The following is a 13,100-nucleotide window of genomic DNA, read 5'->3' on the forward strand; positions in this document are numbered from 1 at the left end:
TAGGGATTTTTTTACTAGGTCGATGCAGATTGTTTATCATATCAGCTTTCTGCGCTTCGATCTCCGGCTGCGAAGTCAGCAAAGATATGCGTATATTCCCTCACCGAGACTTGTGGAGTATCTGCTCTGTCTCTCCCGTCTGGTTTTTTAAAAAGAAGATCCAAAATTTCAAACAAAGATGTGCCAATACAAACGGTACCAACTTCCTATGCAAAAAATTATACGGAAGTTGTGGAGGTTGGGAAGCAGTCAAATCCTCAACCAAAACCACAGCCACGCATGAATGACAGTAGGGACAAAAGGCCAAACACCGAACAAAGCCGGCAGCGGGCAGCTCAGCGACACGCATATTCTTCCCATCCCACCTTGTACTACGCCGGAGCGACTGCGAGGAGGCGATGGCGACGGACTCGCCGTTCCGGCCGGACGTGGTCAGGGGCAAGGCGGCGCTGGTCACCGGCGGAGGCTCCGGCATCTGCTTCGAGATCGCCGCCCAGCTCGCCCGCCACGGCGCCAGCGTCGCCATCATGGGCCGCCGCCGCGAGGTCCTCGACAAGGCCGTCGCCGCCCTCCGCGCCGAGGGCCTACGGGTGCGTGCGCGCAATTCATCCCCTCCTCCCCTCCTCCTCCTTCCGCTGTAACCCTACGGACCACATGTTCGACGCTTGACCTTGGCCCCCTTGTCTGCTTAATAAAATGATAAAATCTGGTGCTCTCTGGTCCTGTCGTTAGGTCGGAATGATTATTTGGCACTACTTAATAGTATAGCAGATTTAGCGAATAAGAAGAGAACTCGTTGCGATTTGTGTGCAATCTTGATGCTGGGTTCATTGGATTCGACAGCCATCGAGTTTTGTCAGGAAGCCTGCACCTGGTGAGCCGCCTCCGTTATAGAATGCCTGTACCAAATGAAACCACCTTATTATTTTATGAAATGAAGAGCCCATGCTATACTGATCTGGTTTCTCGGCATACCATGCTTTCTGCTTCATGTGTCCTTGAATTGTGGAACCAAATTCATAAAGGAATATGTTGCGCAACATGATAAAGTGAAGTATCCTCTTGTGCGTTGGGGGTAATTTAGTGTTGGTGTATAGTGATGTAAGCTTGTTGCGGCGTGCAGGCTGTTGGATTCCAGGGAGATGTCCGCAAGCAGGAGGATGCAGCGAGGGTGCTCGCGTCGACCGTCGAGCATTTCGGCAGGCTCGACATTCTTGTCAATGGTGCAGCCGGCAACTTCCTTGCATCCCCAGAGGATTTGACTCCCAAGGGATTTCGAACAGGTGCTTCACTAAACCACATCATCTTCGCTTACTCGAGAGTTGCTGTATGGTCTAATCGTGTGAATTTTCTTGCATGCCATTTGAAAATAATTCCTACATGCCGTGTGAACTAGAAGTAATGTGGTCTTACTAGTTTGTGCAATTGTGCTAGGCTGCAAGTTCAAAGCTTATTTTCCCCTGATAATTTGTCCCCTATATGTAACAAGCAATCAAGTGCTCAATATTTTTCGTTCCGAGAGTTTAGTACTGACTGAATTTTCTCTCTGCAGTTCTTGACATTGACACTGTGGGCACATACACAATGAGCTATGAAGCCCTCAAGTATCTCAAAAAAGGTGGGCCTGGGAAAGGGCCCTCCACTGGGGGCCTCATCATTAACATAAGTGCGACATTGCATTACACCGCGTCTTGGTACCAAATTCATGTCTCCGCTGCTAAGGTATGTATATCATGTCTGGTCCACTTTCAGAAAAAGGATTGAAACAGGTAGACTTTTCCTAACTGGATCGTCTTGTACAGGCAGGTGTTGATAGTATCACAAGATCCCTGGCTCTTGAATGGGGAACAGATTATGACATCAGGGTCAATGGTATCGCTCCGGGACCAATCGGAGGCACTCCAGGACTAAGGAAGCTTGCACCTGATGAAATGGCCAAGGGATCAAGGGAAACAATGCCTTTATTCAAGTTGGGGGAGACACGTGACATAGCAATGGCCGCGCTCTATCTTGCTTCGGATGCAGGTCAGTTGTGTTCTTCACTTTTCATGTAACCAAATAGCCAGAAGTTCTTTCAACTGTACAAGTTCAGTAAGCTGACCATCCGCTTACCTGGAGGTCATTTGGAAGATATTGGTATCGCTAGGGTTCTAAATTTAATGAGCCCTTCTATCGATGTTGGCTATTTTGGCTCAGTAAAATAAATTATCCTTGCCACTCTTATCCCCAGAATTTGCCACATATTGCAGAAACATTGAAGTCAGTAAACTAATGGCTGACATTTGTCCGAGAGTTATCCATTTGATGTAATCAACAATCTGTTTTGCAGGCAAATATGTAAATGGGACTACACTGGTGGTTGATGGAGGTCTCTGGTTAAGTCATCCTCGCCACGTTCCCAAGGAGGAAGTGAAGAATCTCTCAAAGGTGGTCGAGCAGAAGGTTAGGGCATCTGGTATTGGTGTACCATCCAGCAAACTGTGATGGCATCCCTGGTTTATGTGACGGATGACCTTATGTATATCATGTAGCATTCTTCAGTATTGTTGACAGCGGCTCAGCGCCAACTTTATTGTCTACATGAACCTTGTAACCTGCTGAAATAATTTGTTTCAACGAGCAAGCTCAATATATACTTCTGCTATTTTCAGCTTTGGCCAGGACTTGAAATATTGTGATTGATTTTGTATTCCTAGCAAAGCTAAATTTCTCCCTGATTTTCAATATACACCTATGAACAAGTCGCATCTTACATCATAAGTTCATATTGATGATACAAGTGGTATGTTCAAAATTTCAACTACTCCCTCTGTTCAATAATATAAGACGCTATAGATATTTTAAAATGGACTGGATACAAACCAAAATGAGTGAACCTATATACTAAAAATAGACTATATACAAACTAAAGCGAGTGAATGTACAAAAGTTCTAAAATGTCTTATAAAAGAGAACGGGGGGAGTACTTCCCTACCTCCCATGTTTAATTTAGACAGAACGAAGTTAAGAAACATGTCAGTGACATAGAAGATGGAAAATAATAGAAGTGCAGAGAAAAATGTGGCAAATTGTAAAATTTCCCGGACAAATTTGTGTCAATCATGCCGAACTGAGCAGCATGATGCTACATCTATTGTAAAATTCAGGGATGTGAACCAAACCTTGTTTGAGAAATTGAAGTGACACGAATATTAACTTGTATGTGCAACACAACAGGCAACAGCTATATTCCTCACCTGCTGTGAACTTGATTCATTTGTCCAAGAGAAACAAAAGACCGATGGAGATAGTCAGATGCTGACTGACAGGCCAGGAAAATACGCATGAGCCTCCAGTTGTGTGCCTCAACTGCCTCATAGAAGAGAGCATAATTCCCTTACCATATGAGTCGATCTGATGGTGCCAGGGAACTCCGTTGGGAGTACCTCTATTTTAGAAAGATATCGTCTGCCATCGTGTTATGCTGGGTTCTTGATCATGGCTCGTCAATGGGCTCTCACTTCAAGAGCGTCTTTTATACACAAGAAAAATGAATATCTTTTCTTTTCTTTTGTTCTTTTCGGTTTTGTTTTGTTCTTTTCCGAAACTAGTTTGATGGAGAATGGAGCTACGGTTCATCGGAGGAAGATGAAGGAGAGGATCTTGCAATTCTCATGATGATTGAGTTGGGGCAAAACAAGTGGTCAAAATATGAATGTTCGCGTGTCAACCCAGAGGTTTTTTTTGTTTTGAAACGGAGACAAAAGCTTTGCCTCATCCATTAATTAAGCAGAAGGTGCTCGATTTTTAGGAGAAAATCGGGCGAAAACCTACAAAGACAGGACCAAACCCACACCCACCCACAGGACGCCGCGAAGGGCACATCGAGCCACCCTGGCTACCCACAGAAGCTACACAAACGCGAAGCTCAAGTTGGCCTATGCCAAACAGATGGCTCCCCAAGAAAAGTCCCGGTAGCTCCGATTCTAACGACGAGCCACGAAGAGGAGATGCAGAAGACCTGCACCGAAAAGGACCTTCACTGTCGGGCCGCCCCTCGAAGGTCATCGTACACCGCCTAAAGGCAGCTTCGACTTCACAGCAAGAGGAGGCCAACCTGAAGACATTCGGACACGCCGGGACGGAGCCGACTAACACGGTCTTGCCGCAACCAAACCATGCTCAGCACCATTGTCGTTGTCGCCCAAGCCCACTGTCGAGAGACTCCTTATCGCCCACACGACCCAAGGTCAAGCACCCTCGAAAATGATGAACATTCGGAGCCGCCGCTCCGACATACCGCTGCTCCGTCGCGCCCTGCACGTCCACCAAGACCACCACCTTCCGGGGCTGCCGCCCCGACGTACCACCGCTCGCTCTGGAGCTGCAATGCCGCACGAACCATCCACCCCGCAACCCAAGCTGCACAGGGCAAACGGCCGTAGACCACGGGCATCACACCAACTCATCCGGGGCCGCCGCCCCGACATAACGTCTGACCGTCCCCTCCAGGACGCGTCCAACCGAGCCGACTGCCCTGCCGCCCACACGGCCAGGGTCGCCACCCAAGCCGTGACAAGCCGCATCCCCGCACCATAGAGATGTTGCCGCACCGCCTTCCGGGGCCGCCGCCCCGGCTCACAGCCACCTACCCGAGGCCGCCGCCTCGGCATCCTCCAACGCAGACGGCAAGGCAACGCAGCCCGGCAAACAAACCACCCTCGCCGAGAGAAGGTCATGCCCTCCAAAGACGACGCCTCCAAGAAGGGAAGCGACGAGACCGCCGCCGTCGCCCGCTCCGGCCGAGGCAAGAGCTTGGGTTTTCACCCGGAGGGCACGAAACCTCGAAGGCAGTAGAGGTAGCTCCACGACGACGCCTCCAAGAAGGGGAACGGCGCCCCAGGGCGTTGCCATCGCCGGCACCGACCAAGTCGGGCGGAGCTTTCACCTGGAGCAAGCACCCTCCCGCCAAGGCTACCTTCACCGGCAGGGCAGCCGGAGCACGCCATCATGTGCGCCATCACTCGTCCACCAAACTCAGCACCTGATGCAGCTCCCGCTGACCAAAAGATTTGGCCAGATTGCGTCCACCACGCCGCGCAGCCCCGGGCAACCTCCACGCCGCCACCCCTGCAAACGTCGTCGCCAAGACAAGATCTGGTCGCGCCCGATCTGCCGTGCCCCGCACAACCTGGCAACGCCCAACCACCGACGCCTCCACCCCAATGAGGGAGAGCACCACAGCTTCCCGGGGCCGCCTCCCCGGCTTCCGCGCGTCGGCGAGCTCGCCGTCGACGTCCCAGCCGCGATGACCAGGCCACCGGCGCCACCTCCGCAGAAGACGAGCCCCCGAGCCACCTTTGGCAGCCGGGCCCACCGCCACCGCGGCAAAGGCCGGCGGCAGCGGCGGCGATGGAGGAGGCCGGGGAGAGGGCTTGGCGGCGGCGGATTGGTTTCCCCCGGTGCCGCCTGGGCGCGACACGGGGGTCGGGAGCCGTGTCAACCCAGAGGTGAATCGCCGGAGAAGGCAAGAAGGCCACCAACGGCTATGTTCGGCTATTTTGAACTGTCAGGTACACCACAGGTGCAATACTTTCGCCAGCATTTTCGCATGGGTAAATTGCTCGGGCTTGATGGGTCAAATCACATTGCAGAAGGTAACGGCGGCCATACACATTATGGCCTACGGAATCCCATCCAAGTTGGTCGATGATCGTCTTGCAATGGCTGAGAGCACGTCCATCTACTGCGCGAGCACTTTGCAAGAGTAGTTGTCAAATGCTTCGAGGTGCAGTACTTGAGAGCACCCAATGCTCAAGACACCCGGAGGCCTTTTGCAACGAAAGGCGCAAGTTTTCAGGTATGCTAGATGTCAAAAAATTGTCTCGCGAGCATGGCATGGACAATTCACCGAACGCAACAATCACCCTTGAGAAAGCTACAAATCAATAGACATGATTTTGGCATGCTTTAGAATGCCTGGGTCATGCATAATATCAATGTGCTCAACCGATCACCGTTGTTTGCGAACTTAGCCAATAGAAAAGCCTAAGAGGCTGAGTCTGAGTTAAATGATAAGTATGCGAAGGGGTACTCACCGTTGTTTGCGAACTTAGCCAATAGAAAAGCCTAAGGATGTGTTCGGTTGTGGAATGATGATGCATGGAACGGAATGGTTCCATTCCAATGGCACGGAATGGTTCCGTACCCGTGTTCGGCTCGGGAAAAACGAGGAACGGAATGGTTCCGTGCCCATGTTCGGTTCGGGGAAAAACGCGGAACGAAATGGCAAGATTTTGGTTCAGCTCACCTCTTTCATGCTTATGGTGAACATACCTCCCCAATGTAACAATATTGTAACAAAAAAAATTGGCAGCACTTTGTTTGTATTTTCAACAGTTTGCAGTAACAATATATTCATATAAGCATAACACATATATAGCAGCAAATATAGTACACAATTAGATCCAAACGACCATAATAGGCATCGAAACAGTCCAAATTTAACCATGTAAGTTTAATGTCATAGTAGTGATCCAAAAGCAACTACATAAAGTTCATTACAGTCCATATTACATATTATGGTCCAACTAAATAGAGTTCATTGCAGTCCATATTACATCAACGCACTTGAAGTGAATATCATCACTTCAAATTATAGAGCACTCCAAAGGTCTTGTGCACATACCTACCCAACCAAACCAACTTGCTTTCAAGTTTAACCGTCATGAAAGTTTTTGCAGTCTTCGGATTGTCAACAAGATGAGCATAGTAGTGAGCAACATGGTCCTCATCAAATCCCTTGAGTGCAGCCAAAGCATCCCACAAGTTATCAGGTATGGCATCATCATCCACACCAGATTTTGCAATTGCATCAGCCATCATTTTGAACCCATCTTTCAGAGTGGTGACTAGTGGATCATCTTCAATGTGCACAAGCTTAGCCTTCTTTTTTGGTGGTGCTTTGGCAGAAGACTCACCTACATTTGGTGAATAATTATGGAGAACACAACAAGCTACAACAATGTCCACTTGTACCAAGAAAGTGAAGAATGGTGTGGCATCATCTAAAATTTTGAATCTCCTCTTGAGTGATCCAAAAGCTCGCTCTACCGTCACCCGTAGAGATGAGTGCCTAAGGTTGAATAGCTCCTCCGCATTTTGGACGGGATTGCTACCCCACTCGTTCAAATGGTATCTCACATTACGAAAAGGTGGCAAGAAACCGCGCTTGGCTCCATATCCGGCATCAACTAGATAGTATTTGCCTAAAAATAAAACACATTATGTTGACAATGATTTGGACAACATATGGACAATTATATCTAAAGTCAATTTGTTACCTTCTGGTACTTGTAGGCCCTCTCTCACGTGCTAATGCATCAGCTAAAACACATGCATCATGTGCTGACCCCTCCCAACCAGCCAACACATATGTGAAGCGAAGGTCAAAATCTACCGCTGCCATCACATTTTGAGTGGCATATGTTTTCCTACCACGAAAAGCATCTTCCATATCTTTTGGAACAGATGCTCTCACATGTGTGCCATCAATTGCTCCAATACAATCCTATATAGTGACAAATGTTAAATGATATGAAGTGTATCCTAGATAGCTAAGAAATAGTTTTAGCTAGTACCTTAAAATATGGGTCAAACCGAGGGTTTCCTGCTATTTTTTCTGGAGTCTCCGATGATGGTGGACTGATATATTCATTGCGTAGTTCACCAATGGCATGGAGGACACGCTTAAAATATATGCTGATTGTGGAGAATGGTCTACCAAAATTGGTTGCCACAACCCTATTGCGAACATTATGTCCAACAGTGTGCAAAAACATCGCCACTTGTTGCTCCACGTTCAAATGAACACTATCTTCTAGCAACTTGCGATCCCTCAATATGTTACAAAGGTTAAAGAAAGGAGCTCTTTCGAATCTTAACATATTTCTACATGTGACATCGCATTGCCAAATTTTACTATTGAGATATTCAATTCGTTGTCGATCCCGTTCATGCATTGGCCCATAGCTTATACGTGGTCTTCTCTTCCTTTTTATAGCCCGGACTGCTACCACAATTGCAGCACAAACAACAAAAACAGCAGCTCCCCTAATCATCTTTTTTCCGTTTATCCATCATCTTGCCCATCTACAATGCATTTACTTTAACATGAATAACCAAAAAAAAATGCACAATTTGCAATGGACATGGACAGCAAGAAACTACTGAAATAATTTGCAATGGACATGGACATGGATAATTTGCAATGGACATGTATTTTACAATCAACTTGAACATTGTATATAGGGGCAAATCATATCACAAATTCGATTTTTCCATATTGGACAGTATACAGAGGGAAAACATGCTCTTACCGTCACTGCTCCAACCGCCGCCGTGCCCACTTCACCGCCGGCCGATCCGCCCGCCTACACCACCGGCCGGTCCTCCTACCGCCGCCGCGCCCCCGCTTCACCCCCGGCCAATCCGCCCGCCTACCGCCGCCGCGCCACGCTACACCGCCGGCTCGCGCCACCCGAGAGAGAGAGCGGGGCGGGAGAGAGAGAGGCTGCGGAGAGGGAGAGGAGCGGCTGGGGAGAGGGAAAGGAGCAGCTGGGGAGAGGGAGAGGAGCAGCTGCGGAGGAGAGGGCGGCGCCTGGAGAGGGAGAGACGAGCACGGGGCAGAGAGGATAGGGTTGTGCGGTGAGAGAGAGTTTTTTTTTTCTTTTCGCTCGGTGCGGTGACGGATAGGCAACGATTCCTCCCGATTCGACCGATTCGGTGGAAGCACTCCGTTCCGCATCTTCGAGGTATATTCGCTTCTGAGGAATGCCCTGGTTCCATTCTTTTGCCCCAACCGAACACTGGAATGAGGGCTGGGTGCGAAACCGTCCCGTTCCATTCCACCAAATTCCAGAACCAAACACACCCTAAGAGGCTGAGTCTGAGTTAAATGATAAGTATGCGAAGGAGTACTATCTTGCAGATGGGATATATCCACCGTGGGAACATTTGTGAAGCAAATTCATCACTCTTAAAGTGGTCAAGAATTAGTTTTCATAGTGCACAAGCACCTGCTAGCAAAGATGTAGAGAGAATACTTGGTATTTTGCAAGTCCAATTTAATGTTAATCGTGGACCAACGCTAGGGTGAAAAGCAGGGCGAAATGCTGGTGCTTGACAAAAGTTCCTTCTAATCATGCTTTTTTATTGCAAAACAAAATACAACGTAAACGCTCACACATACTCATATACATCCACCCCTATGAATACACGTACCTACATTCTAGCCTATGGACACCTTCGAAAGACCGAGTCAATGAAACTTTATGTCTTAAGATTTATGAAATCACTATGTTGTCGATGGAAACGTCACCTCCCACGGAAAAAGTGTCAACCTGTTGGGGTTTACACTCTGATGGACTCGAGGTGCCACTACCCTCCTAACCATCTAATCACAGATTGATTCTCTAAATATCCTAACTTTATGTTCACCATTTTGCACTAATTTAGCTTTTAGGGGACGGATTGTGGGTGGTGCTTGCCACCTTAAGAGCAACTCTAACGGAGCCTGTAAGACGGGCTGAAACCGAAAAAGTCCGGCGACTATACGGGTTCAGGCCGAGAGTGGGCTAGAACAAAGCCCGAACTCACGGCCTGGCCCGTAAAACGAGTTCGGGGCCCGAGAAACTCAGAGGCAGCCCCGTATTAAAAAGGGCCGCGGAGGGGAGTTCGGTTTCCAAACCCTACTCCCCTCCGCCGCTTTCACTCCTCCCGCCTGCCTCCTCTCCGGCGAGCCATTCCGCCGCCTCTGACACAACTCCGCCGCTTCCGCCACCACCCCTCCATCCGCAATGGGGCGGTTAAGACGCGTAGGTAGGGGAGGGGGCCGAATCGGCGGTGGGAAGGAACCACGACGTCCGCCGGGTGTACGGTCGGAGGCGGACCGCGCGAGGCGGGCGCACTCCGACGACGCTTGGAAGCGGGTGGCACGGATGTGGCCGCGTGCTATCCGCGCCGGCAAGCGTGCAAGGAGGCGCACGAAGAAGGAGAAGCCGAGGCGGCCCCCACCCCCCCCCCGCCGGCTCATGCAGCCCGCCGCTGCCGATGCTGACGACGCAGACGGGCGGAGGCGGCGACGTTCGAGGTGGCGGCGCTCATCGTCGCCGGCGAGGAAAAACCTTCGCTGCCGACGGGAAGCGCCCCGGTGACAATCCGGGCCTAATCTAGTAGTTTAGGTCTCAAATTATCGAATGTAGGTCCAACTGTTATGTATTTTGGCTAGTTTAATGTAAATTATCGATGAATCAAACTTGATCGGAGCAAAATGAGTTGTATCGCGAGCTTGATTTTTCCGTAACATTTGATTTTTGCTTTGTCAGTTCGCGAGTTCAGTTTCTGATCTACACTGTGATAAAAACCATCTAAGATCTAGAAGAGGCTTTGTAGGATCATACGGATTTTTAGGCCAAACGCGGAACAAAGCCGGCAGCCAGCAGCTCAGCGACACGCATCTTCCTTCTTTCCAACCCCTTCTACTACACCGGAACGACTGGGAGGAGGCGATGGCGACGGAGTCGCCGTTCCGGGCGGACGTGGTGAGGGGTAAGGCGGCGCTGGTCACCGGCGGAGGTTCCGGCATCTGCTTCGAGATCGCCGCCCAGCTCGCCCGCCACGGCGCCAGCGTCGCCATCATGGGCCGCCGCCGCGAGGTCCTCGACAAGGCCGTCGCCGCCCTCCGCTCCGAGGGCCTGCGGGTGCGTGCGCCCCGATTAATCTGCTCCCCTCCTTCCGCTCTAACCATACATACCACTGCTACGCATGTTTCTACCTTGGTCCCCTTGCTTGAAGAGTATACCTGGCGGGCGCCTCCGTTGTAGCAGTACGGTTGCCTCAATGAAATGTAACCACCTTATTGACTACTGAAGCCACGAGCCCATGCGATAGTAATCGGCTCTCTCGGAGTACCATGCTTCGTGTTTCATGTGTCTTTGAATTGTGGAAACAAATTCATGAATGAATATGTTGCCCACAAGATTATATATTTATATGTACCATCCTCTCGTATGTTAGGGATAAATTAGTGTTGGTCAATAGTAACAGGACTTCGGTGTGGCGTGTAGGCTGTTGGATTCCAGGGAGATGTCCGCAAGCAGGAGGATGCAGCGAGGGTGCTCGCGTCGACCGTTGAGCATTTCGGCAGGCTTGACATTCTTGTCAATGGTGCAGCCGGCAACTTCCTTGCCTCCCCGGAGGATTTGACTCCCAAGGGATTCCGAACAGGTGCTTCATTACACCATATCATCTTGGTTACTCGAGAGTCGCTCTTTGGTCCAATCGTGCCGTTTGAAAATAATTCTTGCATGCCGCGTAAATTAGAAGTAATGTGGCCTTACTAGTTTGTGCAATTGTGCTAGACTACAAGCTCAAGCATATTTTTCCCTGATAACTTGTCCCCTATGTAACAAGCAACAAAGTGCTCAATATTTTTCTTCCCGAGAGTTTTGTACTGACTGAATTTTCTCTCTGCAGTTCTTGACATTGACACTGTGGGTACATACACAATGAGCTATGAAGCCCTCAAGTATCTGAAAAAAGGTGGTCCAGGAAGAGGCCCCTCCACTGGTGGCCTCATCATTAATATAAGTGCGACATTGCAATACACCGCGTCTTGGTACCAAATTCATCTATCCGCTGCTAAGGTATGTATATCATGTTTGGTCCACTTTCAGAGAATGATTGAAATAGGTAGAATTTTCCTAACTGAATCGTCCTGTACAGGCAGGTGTTGATAGTATCACAAGATCTCTGGCTCTAGAATGGGGAACAGATTATGACATCAGGGTCAATGGAATCGCTCCGGGGCCAATCGGAGGCACTCCAGGACTAAGGAAGCTTGCACCTGAGGAAATGGTCAAGGGATTAAGGGAAACAATGCCTTTATTTAAGTTGGGGGAGAAACGTGACATAGCAATGGCCGCGCTCTATCTTGCTTCTGATGCAGGTCAGTTGTGTTTTTCAGCTTTCCTGTAACCGAATAGCCAGAAGTTCTTTCAACTGTACAAGTTCAGTAAGCTGACCATCCACTTACCTGGAGTTCATTTGGATGATATTGGTATCACGAGGGTTCTAAATTTAATGAGCCCTTCTATTGTTGTTGGCTATTTGGCTCAGTAAAAAAATCTCCTTGCTACTCTTATCCCAGAATTTGCCACATATTGCAAAAACATTCAAGTCGGTAAACTAATGGCTGACCTTTGTCAGAGAGTTAACCATTTGATGTATTCAACAATCTGTTTTGCAGGCAAATATGTAAATGGGGCTACACTGGTGGTTGATGGAGGTCTCTGGTTAAGCCAGCCTCGCCACATTCCCAAGGAGGAAGTGAAGGGTCTCTCAAATGTGATCGAGCAGAAGGTTAGGGCCTCTGGTATTGGTGTACCATCCAGCAAACTGTGATGACATCCCTGGTTTATGTGACAGACGGCCTTATGTATGTCATGTAGCATCCCTTCAGTATTGTTGACAGCAGCTCAGCGCCAGCTTTATTGTCTAATATAAATGAACCTTGTAACCCGCTGAAATAGTTTGTTCCAACGAGCAAGCTCAATATATACTTCTGCTATTTTCAGCTTTGGCTGGGACTTGAAATATTGTGATTGATTTGGTATCCTACCAAAGCTAAATTTCCCCGCTGATTTGCAATATATTCGTCTGAACAAGTCACATCTTCTTTCATATTTATGATGTAAGTGTTATGTTGAAAATTTCAACTACTTCCCTACCTCCCATGTTTAATTTAGACAGAAGGTGGTCAACCATGTCTAACTGAGCAGGATGATGCTACAAAAGTGTAAAATTCAGGGATGCGAACCAAACCTTGTTTTAAGAAATTGAAGTGACACGAATATTTACTTGTATGTGCAACACAGCAGGCAACAACTATATTCCTCACCTGGTGTGAACTTGATTCATTTGTCCAAGAGAAACAAAAGACCGATAGAGATAGTCAGATGCTGACAGGCCAGGCAAATGGGCATGAGCCTGCAGTTCTGTGCCTCAACTGCCTCATGAGAAGAGAGCATAATTCCTTTACCTTATGAGTCGGTCTGATGGTG

At 48.8% G+C, this 13,100-nt stretch overlaps 2 protein-coding genes and 1 pseudogene across 2 annotated transcripts; 2 read left to right on the forward strand and 1 right to left on the reverse strand.

Moving 5' to 3' along the window:
- The first annotated feature begins 287 nt into the window (after positions 1 to 287).
- Positions 288 to 2,650, forward strand: LOC139829747 (peroxisomal 2,4-dienoyl-CoA reductase [(3E)-enoyl-CoA-producing]-like). Its single transcript, XM_051362991.2, has 5 exons — positions 288 to 590; positions 1,124 to 1,283; positions 1,553 to 1,722; positions 1,803 to 2,025; positions 2,330 to 2,650. Exons 1-5 carry the CDS (start codon positions 399 to 401, stop codon positions 2,482 to 2,484), a joined length of 900 nt encoding a protein of 299 aa, XP_051218951.1. The 5' UTR covers positions 288 to 398; the 3' UTR covers positions 2,485 to 2,650.
- Positions 2,651 to 6,521: 3,871 nt separating this feature from the next.
- Positions 6,522 to 8,125, reverse strand: LOC139835341 (protein ALP1-like; annotated as a pseudogene).
- Positions 8,126 to 10,449: 2,324 nt separating this feature from the next.
- On the forward strand, positions 10,450 to 12,633 carry LOC127336200 (peroxisomal 2,4-dienoyl-CoA reductase [(3E)-enoyl-CoA-producing]). The gene is made up of 5 exons (XM_051362994.2): positions 10,450 to 10,739; positions 11,106 to 11,265; positions 11,515 to 11,684; positions 11,764 to 11,986; positions 12,287 to 12,633. Exons 1-5 carry the CDS (start codon positions 10,548 to 10,550, stop codon positions 12,439 to 12,441), a joined length of 900 nt encoding a protein of 299 aa, XP_051218954.1. The 5' UTR covers positions 10,450 to 10,547; the 3' UTR covers positions 12,442 to 12,633.
- The last annotated feature ends 467 nt before the right edge of the window (positions 12,634 to 13,100 follow it).

The sequence above is a fragment of the Lolium perenne genome, chromosome 2 (genome assembly GCF_019359855.2).
Source record: "Lolium perenne isolate Kyuss_39 chromosome 2, Kyuss_2.0, whole genome shotgun sequence".
Lineage (NCBI taxonomy): Eukaryota > Viridiplantae > Streptophyta > Magnoliopsida > Poales > Poaceae > Lolium > Lolium perenne.